Below are 16,033 nucleotides of genomic sequence, written 5' to 3' on the forward strand. Positions count from 1 at the left end.
TTTTCCACCTACTACCATATGAATGAGACGTTTGACACGGCTTCCAGTTACATATTCATGCTGGTTGTTTTGGTCGATATAATATAATGTCTGCATTTAAAAGGAAACCATTCAGTCAGGGGATTTCAGTGTGTTTAATCAGAATTCTGTCATGAATTATGAAATTTATGATATTTGTTATATGATATATTATTATAACTGAACACTTCTAACACTTATTTAAATAATAATAGAAACTTTAGGCTTCCTGCAAATGCTTTTTTAAGCTCTATTGCGCCTCTTAGTGGTTAAAATAAATCTCTGGAACCCATGAAGTTTATCTGAAACTGTTTTCTATGACCTCATACTTTTACATATCTTGCTATTTTCCTGCAAATTTTTCTTCAGGGCATACGCTATTGGTATTTTATTATATAACCAGTTTATTATGTAACCAAACTGTTGCTCATTTTTTGAGAAATTAAGGAGATATGGTTTTGAAAATTTGCTGTTCTCTCATGCAGCAATAGTTTGGTTAAACAGGGAGAATTAGTATGTCCAAATTGTTGTAAAGTGCTGCTGGGAAAGTGCTACTGGGAAACAGTTCACAGCCATGTAAGCTATTATCGGGAACGCCATGATCCACGCTTGGAAAGAATGTTTGTTTTACTTCCCAGTCTGTGTCTGCTTACACTGCACTAAAGATGCAGTGTTTGTAAAGTGCTTTAGTTTCCAAGAGTGTACCAGCTTGAATTTTAGTCATGGGGAAATTACACATTACTTCTAATTATGTCTCTAAAAATTCCAGAAGATGAATGAGAGGGTGTTCCTAACCTTAGCTGCAAGTACATGCCAAGAACCCCTAAATGTCACACAGGAAAAACATTCATCCATCCAGTGACAAACAACATTGTCCCTCCCTTTCTCTCTAATTGTCTCTGTAACACACTCTCAGCATGCTGACTAAGGACTGGCTCACTGAAGGAAGCTGTGGTATTTAACATTAAGTTTAAGTGGTATTTTCAAGGATGTATAAATAACCATCATTTCCCACCACTGGCTGTCATTGCCCTTGTGCAACATATGAACACTCTGCCCATTCAGAAGTATTAGTATTGCCTGGGCTGCTGTAACAGATCTGGAATCTGGAATCCAAGTTACTATATTAGGCAATAGTAAACAGTCGAGCGATAGAAGCAGACTACTGTGAACAATGCTGATTTATGCTTTTACACAGACAGGAAATGTCAGGCTCAGATTACTTGGCTCTTTATGCAAGGTGTTTTTGCAAATTTCCCTTTCTCACTTTTTCCTTTTTTCCTCCTCATTCACTTGTTCTGTCAGTCTCCATCTGTTTTCCCAACCCCTCTTTCCCTCTCCTCTGCAGTGGAATGTGCACCTCAGCAGTATCTGATGAAAATGTGGTTAACAGGGCACTGGTCTGTACATGTGCCTGTGTTTTCATTTTTTATTGCGTGCATGTAGTTTCCCAAACAAGACAGGAGACGAAGAAAAACAGCAAGAAAGAAACAGTCGGGCGCCCTCAGATAGGCTAGAGCACTTCCACTCAGAATTTTTTCCCCCATACTGTGGGTGGGCAATTCCCAGTGGAAGTGCCCTAAGAGCTTAATAATGCTGGGCATAGACAAAATCACGAGTGTTTAAACACTTTACTTCCTAAAGTGACAAACTTAAAGTTAAATCCAGAATCAACTGAAGGTGATGTGAGCCTTGAGCAGTTAGTTAAATTTAGCAAAATTTCTGTGTGGTTCTCCAGACACTTACTTTAGTGAACTTTGGTAAAGGGATAGTAACACAAAGAGGAAAAGCCTATAAATTACCCATTTTATGTAGCACAACCTCATGTTATTCAAGGTTGAACCTCAGGAAACATTTTTTTGCATAGGAACTGAGAAGTTTGCCTTGTGTCATTTAGACTGGAATCACTTTAGGAACAGCGAGAAACGACAGGAGGAGCAGCACCAAAGCTCTGACAATAGTCTTGCATGTGGTAATTTAAGCAGCAGATCAACTTTGAAAAGATTAGGCAGTTTATCTTGTTTTATTTTGTGAATATTTACACATGTCGATTGTTCAAGACAGAATTTGATCATTTCTTAACAAAATAATGATAATAAACTCTCAAATAAACAAAGTTATAATTACAAGATTTGTACATTTTATTTCAGTAACAAGACCTGATTTAAATCTCTTTGATGGCAACCATCTGGCTTAGTAAAATAGATCTGAACAAAATATGTTTTCCCTTCCAGCTCCGTCGATGCCAGATTCTTCACCACTATTTTAGGGCATGGAAGCATTTTTACATTATTTGTATTGTTATACATTTGAAATTCAGAACTCACTTTTAGCTTTTCTGGTAGGAAATTAATAATTGCCATCGGTTCATGGTAACACTATAATGCAGCACTGTCAGGGAAGGATAAAAAAGCCCCATTTGGACGGGTGTTGATGGCTGTTGGACGGCTGGTCTCTTTGCAGACGGGTGGGAGAGTACATACAGGAAATGTCTCTTTGGTTGAGTAACCAAAGTAAATATCACAGAGTTGGCACTCTAGAGAAGTGCCTGGCTCTATATGTCCTTATACCCAGTTGTCTGGGTTTTCTTTACTGTCTGTGTAACTGGAAAAAAAAAAAAATACAACAGCCTCACTCTTGTGGTGCCTACGCCCTTTTAATGACGTTAGAAGGCACAAACTCAGGACTCGTGCTATTACCTGTGATCACAAAGCTTTCTTGTTTAGATGTGGATGTGATGTTTAAGGAATAAGTTCAAAATGGGCTTGACAAATCTGAACAGACATGACATTTATAAACTGTGGTTAGGTTAATAATAAGGAGCCTGTCAATGTGGTAAGCTCAAAAAGATTTTCAGGGTAAATGTGGAGAATCCTTTTCTGGCTCTAATCAGCAGCACACACTACAGTTGTGCGCTATCCAAAACCTAAATGATTCACCATGGTTACTTTCAATATCAAACTGAAACCTGGATTCTGTGCTTTGTTTATGCAGCATCCAGCGTTTTTGCTTACTGTCTCCATGTGGCTGTATGCAGCGGTGTGTTGCCACAAGTGCCGACACGTGGACAGGACAACACTTCTGTGGAACACTCTCAGAGGGGGAGAGAGCGGATAGGAGTGTGCAGGGACTTCTTTCCTGCTTTAGAAAATGCTGGATTTATATCCTGGTGCTGCAGCTGCTTAACATTAACCCTTCAGCTCCTACATTTTTGGCCACAGAAGACGCCTTGTTCTCAGTATACACATAAACACTGTATCCTGTCGTCATTGCGGAGAAAGGCCACAGACCCAGTGGATGAAAACTGAATCAAATATTATACAAATTAAATTAAATACTGATTAGGCAAATATCTTCACAGCTTCTCTGCTTGCGGTGTGATCTGTCTTTTTTGTATAGATACATCACTTTTTAATCTCAGAAACAAGAAAAAAACTTATTTCTCAGGCATTTTCCTGCACCAACCACCATTTATATTATTTTCATTTGTTGTATTGTGCCTTTGCAGAGTGTCTTTGATTACTGAATGTGAATTTGGAGCTGTGACAATGCAACTGTTTAGCCCCAACACTGCTTTCCAAGATTCATTTATCACATTCAGTTGAAGGAGTTCAAGAGCGAAAAAGAATGCCTTATGCCATGACAGCAATAAGTATAAATACAAGTCTGTCCATTCACACATAGTAAGGGTACATGTCTGCAGCATGTTCTCACGAACTGGAATAGACGAGACACTGAATCATCTGCCTCTGCTTGGCTTTGTTTTCATTGGCTGGACGTTAGCCCACCTCCAGAACCCCAACAGGCTGTTCCGGTAAGAACAAGCCTCTTCCCAGATTATCACACACAAAAAGGATAACTCATCCAAAGCACACGTTCTTTCTGTCATTCAGCACATGCATACACATTGCCTGTGCATGTATATGTGTGAGTGACACTCTCGGTGCCTGTCAGAGACACAGATAAGTCTGTATTTTTTTTTTTTTTTGGTTAAGTGGCACAAATGAGCCCTGCTGATTGGCCTAGGCTTTTATCTCCCAACAGGAAGTTCCTGAGGGCTTCTGTCGCTAGTCTTTCTAAATCTGTGTTTCATTTGGAAAAAGCCACCAAAAGCAGGCAGCCCAGCTCAACAAAAATTTAACAAAGCATTTTACAAACATTTTCCTCCAGCAGCTTGTCTAATCGCTTCTACATACCAAAACACAATCGTAACCAAAGAAACATCTCACCCACTCTCACTTACTGGTCTTTATTCTTGTTCTTCTTTGCTCTTTGGCTTTACATAATGAGCACTTCAGGAACAGCACACATACCGTAGCACCAATACTGCTGGACTATTGTCATCATGACCTTGTTAACTATACAGCATTCTGACAGAAGGCACTGATAAAATTGTACCTAAAGTTTGAGTCAAACAAAACAAAAAACAGAGCTGGTCAGAAGTGTATCCATAAGTGTTTTAGTCCATCGCAGTTCATTAACTGTCCAGTATAATTTGCTGTCATAAAAAAAAACATGTCAACACATAAAAATATATACTTGAATAAGATAATGAAAAGAATCCCCTGTGAAAACAGCTGTAGTAAGCCTTCGAGAGACTAATCTATGAAACATACATTAAGGCCATTGTAGAACTTATAATAAGCCCCTACAGGAATATTATAGTGAATCTTTATGAGGGAAAATGACATTAAAGTACCTGATCAAAATCATAATAACCTTAAGAGGTGGAGGCATGACCTTAACTCCAGCTAGAAGATACACACTTGTGCCTTTATGAAGAGCTACCATGCTTAGCTCAAAGCATGTTCAGTCAGACGCCCACCCAGGATGTCTGTAGGCCTGGATGATGCTGCCTCACCACCGAGGCTGACGGTTTGGTTTGGGGAGACAAAGGAGATAAACCTGTGGTTAGAGTAGCTGTTGAGTTAAAGTACAGTGAAGTTAACTATTCCTCATCTTGCTGTGTAAACACCCCCCCCCCCCCCCCCCCGCAATGGACCCATGACCCTCTTGCCCTCCTCCCTGTGGCCTTTCGCCGCCCTGTGGTCTCAGATAACCGTTTGCTCCCTCCGACACTTCCTGTACACCCCGTACATCACGGACAGGAGGTAAGCCAGGCAGCACAGGCAGGCGAACACGGCGGCCGTCAGGTAGCCCTTGTACAGACAGCGGTACGGGTACACATCCAGGTTGCAGTAGGAGTTTTGACCCCTCTTGTAGAACATGATACCTATGGCCGGCAGGTAGAGCACGGTGGCGGCCACGTCGTGCGCCAGGTTGGTGGCCAACCAGCGGTCCCCTCCGAGCAGTGGGACCAGGTCCTGCTTGTCCAGGAGGGTGAGGAAGAACAGGGCGAGGGTGAGGAGCCAGAAGAGCACCGCGACGAACAAGACGAAGTGGATGGATCCTTCATATTTGTTGGCGGCGATGGTGATCCACAGCCCAGCTCCGAAAACTATCTGCAGGATCCGGAGGATTCCCAGAAAACTCTTGAGGAACTTCAGGATATTGTTCCTCACCTGCGGCTGGGGAGGTTGGGGTGGCATCTCTCCTCCTCCTCCGGTCACTTTCGGTCCCTTTCTCCCGAACAGGGCGGGTGCTTTCTGCCAGCTGCAAACAGCTGGGGAAAAGAAAAATTGGAAATAACGGGATGGGAGGCTGGCTTTGTGGTCTATCAATGCAGCCAAGAGTGGTCAGGTTTAGGTATAAAACGGAACTCACTGTTCTTTCCACAGCCCCGGGGTTTTGAAATGAAAAATCTTCTTGTATGTTTCGTCCTTTCCGTTTCCTCTGTTGAATGTAGCGTCTGTTTTGGAGGGGTGGGCTGGGTGATCCAGAGGGGGCGGCCTGTAACTCAATGCCCGCTCCTCCTCTGCTGGACTCACCCATGTCCATTCATCCTCTGCATTTAACAATGATGTAGTTTCCCCTAAGAGTGTGTCACCTTCTTCCTCCTGACTTATTCTGAGGTAAGTGGCTTCAGAAAAAGGATGATGAAATCTGAAAGTGCGTAGAAACATCCAGGTCAAGGATTTGGGCCAAAACATGCTTTGACTCATTTTATTCATGTTTATTCTCTGTTTTATTCTTGCATACCATCCGCTTGGCAATAAAACACAACAAAGACAGCCTGTAAGTCTGTCTTCATACAGCCCTGATGTCCTGGTGCCCGTGCGTCATCCTGTTGCGTGCTTCGGCTCAGGAGGCTCACATGCAGCTTCGCTCTCGCATAATTGCCAGCCAGGCTCATTGACGTCAATGGATTTCAACGCACACGCCCTACGTGGTCAGGAGGCGGGTCCGGCCACGCTCCACCCTCCTCTTCCTGTGCGATTGGCCAAAGTAAAGCTCATTCCTACCTCCAGCGGGAGGCAGCTCTATCCTCATTGGTCGCTTTAAGATCGACAGTCGCGTCAAAGACAGAAATTCATTGCAGGTGAGACTGGACAAACACAACCAACTGCTCTGCATCTACCGGAGAGGCTTTCATTGCAAAAAGAGCTGCGACAGGAGAAAATCTTCGGGTAAGTAGACGTTTCATTATTCACATGACTCTTACTGCATTTCTGTTTACTGCGTTTCAGCCACAGAATAATGAAACCCAGCGCTGAGTAGACCTACAGTAAGCTGTGCAGTCACTGTGTCCTGTTTATCTCGTGGGACAATGCAAAAGCGATTTCTGCTTCCTTTATTCTGAAGTGATTCTGAATCTTGTTACAGTTTACAAACAGCAGAATCACAGACTCAAGTGGGAGGGAAACAATCAAGGCAGTGACGTTTGGTTAGTGTTAACCTACTTCTAATGCAAATATGTAGGTCTGCTTGTTATTTAGAACTGAACTGTCTTTAGTAGTGACGATGATCTAGGACAAATTACAGTTTTATCTTCGATTTATTTTCCTGTTTATTCCATCTAGGATGTAAAAAGGAAGTGGATTCATTTGAATGGCTGCTGACCCACATGTGTAGATGGGTTACTGAACAGGCCTACTGGGCACAGGCCCAAGGGTCCAAGAGGTCAGGAAGCACCTAGACCACAGAACCATAGAGGGACTGTTAAAAAGAATATATGCAAAACTATAAGAAAAAGACAGAAAGAAATGTTTACAGAAATATATAAAACAACCGATAAATAAATTACTATATGTTAAGAGGAGGTGTGAAGTTGACAAAACAGACCAGCCACAAGAAAACATAAACAAGGTGGTTGCTCAGTCAGCAAGTCTTGTTGGGAGGACTGTAAGAGAGGTGGAGGAGGGTGCGGCCCTTTCACATGTCTGTGGCCAGGGGCCTATTGCCTGCTAATCCAACCCAAGCCCACATGCAGTCCAGTCTTTGGTCACTCACCTAATACCTACCCGTTGGTGTCCAGCTTGAAAGCATATGTGAGTAAAGATACAGTTACCGTCTGCAGGTTAATGGGCTTAGAAGCACAGCTCGGGTCAGAATTAAAGAATCAGAGCAGAATAGTTGCAGCTGATTGGTCGCTTTTGGTTGTGACAGATATCTGCAGGTGTTGTGATGCTGTCTGTGCTTGTCTTTTTTTTTTTTTTTGTCAAATAATAATCATAAATTCTAAGTGTCCTTCATGTTTGTGAACACACCATAATGATTTGAAACTCTTGCCTCCTTCTCTACAGAGCAGAGCCCCTGTATGCCACCATTTCCAGTGTTTTTCCGGATGGATACCGGACCCACCTCCCCTCCTTCCTCCTCGGGTCCTTCCTCACTGTGGCGGCTGGCTGAGAGGAGGAGTAGGAAGGGTGGCTCAGGAAACATTTTTAGTAATGTTAATCTGTGGCAGCTCCAGAGACTTTTCAGAGCAGCAGGGGACCAGGATGCAGAACAGAGAGCCCAGGTGGTTTGGGGCCACAGAGATGAGGCTGAACTGGCTCAGGCCTTAATTGGACTGAGGGCGCGAAGTCAGCGGAGAGGGCTGAGGACTAATGGGAGAGACGCACTGGGGTCACACTGGCTGCGTGCCTTCAGACACCTCAGGTAGAATTGATGTTATTCTGATTTTACACTTAAACAACTCTGTGTGTGTGTTTAGACAGTTTGCAGTCACTACCATTGTTTCAACTATATTGTTCGTGTTGTGTTTTTTTTTTTTTTTTCAGAATTGGGGAGAGTTTGCCAAGCAGCCAGGAGAAAGATGCAGGAGTGGAGAATGATACTGAGGCAGGCGCGCACCGCAGTCCAGAGCCGCACCGACACAACTCTTCAGGGACAGCAGGGGCCATGGTAGTACCGGATGAGAGCCAGAACCCTGCAGGGACTTCTGAGAGATCCATTAGAGTTGGCTCAGGACTGAGGAGAGGAGAACACAACCCAGAAAGATACCTCCATCGAATTCTCCACTGACAGACCAAAATGTCTGTATAACTGACTTTTTCATCTGTATGTCAGTGTCCACCAGCACTAAAGAACCTGTTTGGGTCACTTGGATACTGTCCAAATGTGTTTAGGCTTTGGGGCTAAGTTGAACTAACTTCTGGAAAGAGCAACAAAGACACAAATCATCTTGATACTGTATAGCAGGTTGAGTTGAATATATTCTCATAATGCCATCAGGTCTGGCCTTGTGATAGAATAGTCAGCAGGCAGTATAATGGCACTGTACTGTTACTCACTGCAGACAACTTTCCTCCTAAATAATAATGGCAACATCGACTGTTGTGCTCCTGCTATGTTTTATGTTTTTGGTGCTGCTCCCAAAAATCTCCTATGGTTTTTTCCACAATTCATCACTGGTAGTGTCCTGATAAATAAGGACAATGATGTGAATTTTAAGCAGTTTTGTTGTTCAGCAGTAGAAGATCTAAAAATGAGCAACATATTAATTATGAAGTAAACTACTAAAAAAAATAAATCTTCACCTTCATTAGAACCAATGTTTATCAGGGTCTTTGTAGGGGTATTGTTATGTTTGGCTGCACTTGCATTTGTATTGATGCTCTGTGCCATACACAAAGCTGTATATGTACTATACATATGATCTACTGTAGCTTGGAACGATGTTAACTTGATTTTGTATTCACACTAATTGAAGTGCTTTGAGATATATCACCACTTATTGTTTCTGCAGTCCTAGCTGTTACAGGGACAGATGCTCTTTTATTTGTTGAATCTAATGGTGATTAGGTTATTTCTAACACAACAAACTTGAAATTATGATCTTCTTTGTAACAGTGTGAAAACCCACTGCCTATGAAAGACTTATGTCACCAACCTCATGTGGTTGCTGGAAACCTGAAGCATTTTTGATAACACTGTGTCATTTTTAGATGGTAATAAAATCTTTGTATTGTTTGCCTGATTTTTTTTTTTTTTATGTGTAGTCATTACAACACAGTGCCCACTTTAAATCAAAAAATATATTTAGTCAGTATAGTGAAATTACATACGGATATACGTAAAAGCAAGTTACACCTTCGTTTATCTTAAGGAAGTCAATTGTTATTGAAGGAATATTTTACTGTTGCCCTATATCATTGTAGTGGTTTAGGAAAGTATTTATATATATTTTTGCACCCTTTTGAACTACCCAAATTCACTTGTACAAAGCGTGTAAAGTTGTAACTGCTACATATTTGGATTCTCCAAAGTACTGATTTAATGATCTGAGAATGTAAAAATTCCTAAAATGGAAGTTGGTAAAGCTGCATTGTAAAGAAATGCTTCCCTCCAGTGGTCATGCCTATTTTTGAGGCTGTCATGTGAGTCAACTTACTGTCACTAGGTGGCGCCATGGATTTTGTTTTTGAAGAGCAATCCATGGCACTGAGTTTAAAAAAAAAAAAAAAAAAAAGCATATTTATGCATGGCACAGATTTCATCTCAGAAAACTTTAAAATTCAAAGTATGTTACCAGGAGCTTTAAGGGGGAGACTCAATGTAACAGACAAAGACTTCATCTTATTGATTCCATCTTTTTTCCATCTTGTTAAATGTGTGTTTTGATTTGTCAAATTACCTGAATATGTGGTGGTAGCTACTGAGTAATAAAGTTGTCCTATCTCAGGTAAATGTCACTATAATAGATGTGTATGCAATAATATGTAGATTTACCAGACCTGCTTTCTGTCTTCCTGACTGTCAGAAACTGTTTTGGTTTATTTTAACAAGGCTCTAAAATGAAGATTGATCTGAGCATATAAAATAAATGTTATTGTAGTCATTCTTCATCCAGTTTCTTAATTCATCATCACTGTCAGGTCACTAAGAAGACAGGCTCCTGGGTGTGCATCTGGATGCTGAAAGACCATTGGTTCAGAATGAAGAGGTAATAATGAACAAATACCATATTTAGATATGTTTAGTAAGATAGTAATAATGTCTTGAAGACCTTGCACCGAGACATATGAATTTTAGATAAACTAGCATCTAAATTTAGGTGAAATTTCAAATTAACAGTTGCAGAAAAAAAACTAACCATGCTGGCTTTCATACTCTTAGCTATTATCGTAGTGTGTACAATAGCAGTGTGGTGGCACACTGGAACTCCTTTGTGGTACATGCACATCTTAGCAGTTTTCTAAGTTATGTGCATATAAATGAACATCTTTATGCTTCCACAGTTAATGAGCCCAATTTAGTAGTTAATGAAAAATGATAAGGAAAGTTTTTCAGTGTTTTGAGATATTTCTAAATAGCATGTATTTCCGTGACTTCCTGTGGTAAAAATGGCCTTTTTGGACCAAAGGAAGTAAAAAGTCAACCATGATGATCTTTCATGATGTATGTTTGTGGTGATCATAATTAGATTTGCCCTGTTATCTGTTATTCTTAATCAGCTCTGGGCACCTTGTTTTTGCTGTTCTTTCAACAGATACTTGTTTTTTTGTTTTTTTTCAGATTTCAAATGTACTTGTGTCATTTTTTGGTACTGCTTTCCAGACATTTTTTGTGAAGGGTAAGTCAAAGCAAAGCCAACAAAGGATGAAGAAACGACAGAAGTGACAGCTGTATGGAGAGCATGGGGAGCAGATCGGATTTCCAAAAGGAAAATAGGGAGACGAAGGAACAAGCTTTTCTTCTTTGTCTGGTTTTGTGTATGCGTGCTATTGACAACGGAAGTCGTATACAGATTTTACATGAGCAAGGATCTGAGAATTGAATGCGTCCCTGCTGCATTGTAATTAGAGCACGGAATAGTAATTACTGAAATGATATATACAGTACATGCTCCTTGTACTCTGATAATTATCCCCACCGTGCACATGCACTTGCACACATGCACACTCAACCCTTGTGCCATGCTCGGTGTCTTTGTTCACAGTAGAATCACACAACACTGCGGCACAGCACTCATTGTTATTCCCTCCTCTGTGTCATTGTGTGCCTTTGTTCTTATCCTCAGTACTGTACTGCTCAGGCTCCTGCTTGCTTCTGCAGTATCTAAACACGGTCATGGCACTGCCTTCCTGTCCCCTTTGATGAACACAGAACATCAAACATGATTCAACAAGAGCATCCTGCTGAGCCAAGCCTAGTACCCAAAACTCTGCATTGTACCTGTAGAAATGAAAACAACTTTATTGATGTGGAAGAAGGATCATGTTCCTGATGTGATGATGTCCAAGCCAAATTGGTAGCACTGTTCATCAAGTGAAACTGTCTGTCCAGCTATTACTATAAAATGGACTTTAGTCTTTTTACTTTCGATACATATGCACAAGGTCAAACTGTTTTCCACATCTGAGACCTTACTGTCTGCCATCATGCTTTTCTGCCTTCAGGGCTCTTCTGAACCACGCAGAGCCAACTTCACATCAGATCATATTAAATCATATTGCCCACCTGCTTCCTGAGCCACAGAGGCAGGGAAGAAAAAGATTTTTGAATGCAGCGTCCTTGTACCTTAACAGGTGAGGCCATGAGCCAGACGATTGTCTCACATCTTGCTTCTTTGTCCTCTTATTGGCGATGACGTGCATTTGTTGTTTTGGTGCAGTACTAATCTGTCACTTTCAGATTACAGCACTAACTTGCCATTTTCAGATCACCTAATAGCAGTTAGTACAGTATATGTTGAATATTTGCCAAAGCCAAACTGGATTTGTTAGTACTCATTTATTTATAAATTCTAATTAGCATGCATACAAATATTAGTCAAACATATTAGGTTTAATACTACTAATAAACCGTGAGCCAAATCAGCTAAAGTATTCTCTATTTTTTGCAAGCATGCTAAAGCACTGGACTTCTCTTGCATATTACATTTCTAGATTATTTTTAATGATTATTTTCCACTTTTTTGGTGGTACTGTGTAAAGACATCTGCCTGGACATTGGCAGTGCTGGTAGTAGTGTTTTTGTACATGCAGTGGAGTGGTAAGACAAATAAAGATAATAAAATATGCATTGCACATAAGTCCAATATGTAATGTGCCATGATAGTAGCACTGGTAATAAAACCTTAAGAAACTGATATAGGTAATTGGAAATTGAATGACTTAAGATCTGAATGAATTCAGCTTCTATTAAAAATGAACTGAGAACAATATACTATACAATATAATATACTATAACAATATAATATATTGTTCTCAGTTCATTCACAGGAGAATAAAAGCAGGAACAGTTACATATGTACAGTATGATTTGTGACTGTGGCTAACATTCATTCACATAACTCATGAGCCTCAACACATTTAGTTCAAAGTAGGTCTAAAATACACTCTCGAGTAGTCTGTGTGTGTACTGTACTTTTAGTTTTGATTAAACATAGTAGAGTTGGTCATAGTACAGTAAAATAGCAGTAGCGAATGCAGTGCAGGAGGTCCCCTGTGTTATTTTAATTTAGTGAACACTGCATTTCTTGTTTGTTTTTGTGATTGTGACAACTATGAAGTAGTGAATAGTTAACATACTCCACTGTGTGTGTACAAACATTGCCAGTGCAGCAGCAACGGCACAATCAGTGCAAATTGTTCCAAACAACACCAGCAAAGAACTCTGCTCTCATCTCCCACTGACTCCCACAACTTGACAAATGCAGCCTTGATTTATTCAAAGATCTGGTCGTAGGAGCTGGTTTATTGTAATGTCTAATAACAGCATGTGCACATAAAGATCAGCAGGGTAAAGTGGGACTAATTTCACATTAACATGTACCACTGGGTTGGAACTAAGAGGGGAAGCACATCTGAATAATTCAGTTCAAAACACCCCTCAGAGCCAGTGACACCGTATACACAGAGTAACCTCAAGCTAATGAAGAAAGTGCACACTCGCCCATAAATTACACATCCATGTATGCAGACGCCATGCTTTTTCTCACATGCATTCAGTAGCATATGTGGGTGCACAAATCTAAAATAATGTACTTATGCTATGTAAGAGAATTCAGTCTTCCTCAATGTTTTTTTTTTTTTTTTTAAATAAGATAGTGGCTCTTATCTTATTAAACATTAGAGAAGGCAGCACAGGACAGGTCAGTAGTTTGTTCAGTGACCTTTTTGAGTCACTAACTCTAATTATTGAGCCTGCTAACTCTTAGAGACACTTGTAACATTAAACACACAAAAGTATTTGCAGATATAGTGCGCAGACTGCATACAAGCCAGACCACAAAGTGACACAATTTTGATGACATAAACATGAACTCATGTGTGCACAAAAACAGCTCTGTACTCTTTTATTGGGTGTGAATTTTTTTTTATTTCAGAGGGAAATGTGGTGATGAATAGTTGAAAAGTGCGTACCGGCATGCCCAAGCGAATATAGCGGGGCGGCTCATTTTCAACATTTCATCTTCTACCAAAAAAAGAATGGCGTGCATAAAGAGCAGTTCCTCAGGGAATGTTGCTTTCATTTATCCCTCTACAGTATTTCCATTCTCAGCCCATACATCATCAGACAGCACATGGAACAAATTCATCAGTTATTTATGTCTAGCCCAAACTTTAAACATCCTCTTCCTGGTCTGAAGATCAAAGTTAAAAGAGCATTAGACAAGGAAAAACAATAAAGAGAAAAGAATAGAAAAATAACAAAGCAGAGACAAATGACATCATTGTCAACTCATAATCCTTCTGTAACATACCCCAGATCTACGGCTCTTAGCCTTGCCTCTGATTAAAAACCATAGTAAGACATAAGCAGCTAAATAAAAAAGGCAAGGGGGTTGTGAATGGCTTTCTATGCAGTTACAAGAGATTTTTTATTGTCACTCCCAATTCTCTGCTGTTGCTGCTGCTGCACAACTTATTTGAAAACTCTGCTGTAAGGCTTGCTGCTACCACTGCTGTTCAAACATTTCATAAACTCATCCTCCCCACCTACTATACATCTGTAAGCTTTCATTCTAGGCTCCCTTTCAGGTTATTATGGTCACTCCTAAATCCTGGAACAATGCTTGTGGGTAATAAGGTGTAGGAAGACATGCTAGGTATATAAACACACCCTAAAATATATTGAAGTGGTTGTAAAGTGGGTGTACCACTTTAGGCTGGTGTAGCAATATCTAGACTAAGTTTTTATGGATTTTCATGGTTCTCAGATGATGAATCATGATGACTTCGGTGCTCGGTGTCTCTAGTTCCATGAGGTTCATATTTGTGGTTTTATGTGAAATGTCTATTGAAAGCAAAGGCGCTGGTACTGAGAAAAGTCCACAGTGCTTGTAGTTAAATAGTCCACTACACATCAAGCTTAATTACCATGTTTGTATTGCTATTTATTCAGACACTATCAAAGAAGAGACCAATGTAATGTAATATTACACTTGAGCTGGGAGGCCTAAAGAAAAAAAAAGGATTTGATGCTCAGATGTGCTCAGATATGAATTTAAGAAGCTCAGATATGAATTTAGTCATCTGAGTTATTATGACTCAGATGACTAAATTCATATCTGAGCAGCACAGTATGTCATAAACACACTTCATAGTTTTCACCGTTGCAAATGCTTTTCATCTTGCACCATCAAGTCAAAATTTCAGTCTGTCTAATACTTTTATTAATATTTTTATTAAACATGGTAGATCTGCTTAATGTCATCGTGTTCCCACTGATGTTAGCATGTTGTCATTTATCTCAAAGCACTATTGCACTATTGTGTGTGTTTTGTATAACATGCCAAGCCAGCATTTGAAATGATGGAGTCCTCCAAGAATAGGATCCCGTTAAGACTATTTCCACCAACACCTTTGAAGTCTGTCCGTAGCTTTCAGGCAGGACGTATCAAAGGGCTAAAACGAATCAGAGCCTAAATGGAAAAAGACCCCTGAAGCCCTCTAACCCTCCCAGTTCGATGAGAGGACACAAAGAACGTGTGGGGCAGATAAAACCCTGCAACTTTTACAGACATTTCCCTCCCCATCACTTTGCATTCACATTACTCTCTTCAAAGGGGCTAATTCAAACTCTACAAACGCAAATGTGTCTGAACAGAGTTGCCTGAAGGCACTGTCAGTTTGAGAAAGAGAACTTATTTGTGGTAAAATACACTAGTGGGTGGTTGGTGCCAGAAATGGATTTTAAACAACAGTAAAGGGTCTCGGTTGGCAGAATGTCACATATTACAGAGGACATCGAGCTGGGCGTGAGTGACCAGTATAATAAATTGACAAACAGTGGCTGAAACTGAACTGAGTAGCCTTGTTCGAAAGGTTTCTGTCAGCAGTTGGTTTTAACAGGATCTAGATCTACTAGTTCAAAGGAAGGGTTGTTCATTTATTTATTTCTTTAGAAAATCAGTGAAGCGTGTCCCAGTTCAACCTGCCTCAGCCTTGTTGGAACCGGATTCAATACATCACTGGGCTGTCATGATGTGTTGTGACACTTTAAGATGACCCTGATGGATCCTTGCATTAATTTTACTAATTGCGTTATCATTCTGTCAACATTAGACTCAATTTAAAGGCCATTAGCAGATGTACATTGTGAGATGATGTCTGCAGAGGTCCAGGGAGCCGTTGTGTTGCTTTCAAGGTTAACAGATTTTTCACTAAAAGCATTTATCAAATTCTCTGATCTCTATTCGCTTTAGCCTTGGTCTTTGAGGTTT

General features: G+C 40.4%; 2 protein-coding genes across 3 annotated transcripts; one reads left to right on the forward strand and one right to left on the reverse strand.

Moving 5' to 3' along the window:
* Positions 1 to 5,069: 5,069 nt before the first annotated feature.
* On the reverse strand, positions 5,070 to 6,108 carry marveld1 (MARVEL domain containing 1). The gene is made up of 2 exons (XM_026310223.2): positions 5,743 to 6,108; positions 5,070 to 5,641 (listed from the first exon to the last, which is right to left on the reverse strand). Exon 2 carries the CDS (start codon positions 5,565 to 5,567, stop codon positions 5,070 to 5,072), a length of 498 nt encoding a protein of 165 aa, XP_026166008.1. The 5' UTR covers positions 5,568 to 5,641; positions 5,743 to 6,108.
* A 116-nt stretch (positions 6,109 to 6,224) lies between these two features.
* Positions 6,225 to 9,333, forward strand: avpi1 (arginine vasopressin induced 1). Of its 2 annotated transcripts, XM_026310222.2 has the most exons (4): positions 6,225 to 6,545; positions 6,742 to 6,802; positions 7,662 to 8,019; positions 8,142 to 9,333. In XM_026310222.2, exons 3-4 carry the CDS (start codon positions 7,676 to 7,678, stop codon positions 8,383 to 8,385), a joined length of 588 nt encoding a protein of 195 aa, XP_026166007.1. In that variant the 5' UTR covers positions 6,225 to 6,545; positions 6,742 to 6,802; positions 7,662 to 7,675; the 3' UTR covers positions 8,386 to 9,333. The 2 variants fall into 2 exon arrangements, with proteins under 2 accessions (XP_026166007.1, XP_026166006.1); XM_026310221.2 differs by lacking the exon at positions 6,742 to 6,802 and having other exon boundaries at positions 6,229 to 6,545.
* Positions 9,334 to 16,033: the final 6,700 nt, after the last annotated feature.

Source organism: Mastacembelus armatus, chromosome 15, assembly GCF_900324485.2.
Source record: "Mastacembelus armatus chromosome 15, fMasArm1.2, whole genome shotgun sequence".
Classification (NCBI taxonomy): domain Eukaryota; kingdom Metazoa; phylum Chordata; class Actinopteri; order Synbranchiformes; family Mastacembelidae; genus Mastacembelus; species Mastacembelus armatus.

Excerpts from the sequence above, each read along its gene's own strand:
- marveld1 (XM_026310223.2), bottom strand. The coding sequence starts at position 5,567 with ATGCCACCCCAACCTCCCCAGCCGCAGGTGAGGAACAATATCCTGAAG.
- avpi1 (XM_026310222.2), top strand. The coding sequence starts at position 7,676 with ATGCCACCATTTCCAGTGTTTTTCCGGATGGATACCGGACCCACCTCC. Across the intron at positions 8,020-8,141 it reads CGTGCCTTCAGACACCTCAG|AATTGGGGAGAGTTTGCCAA; the intron begins GTAGAATTGATG and ends TTTTTTTTTCAG.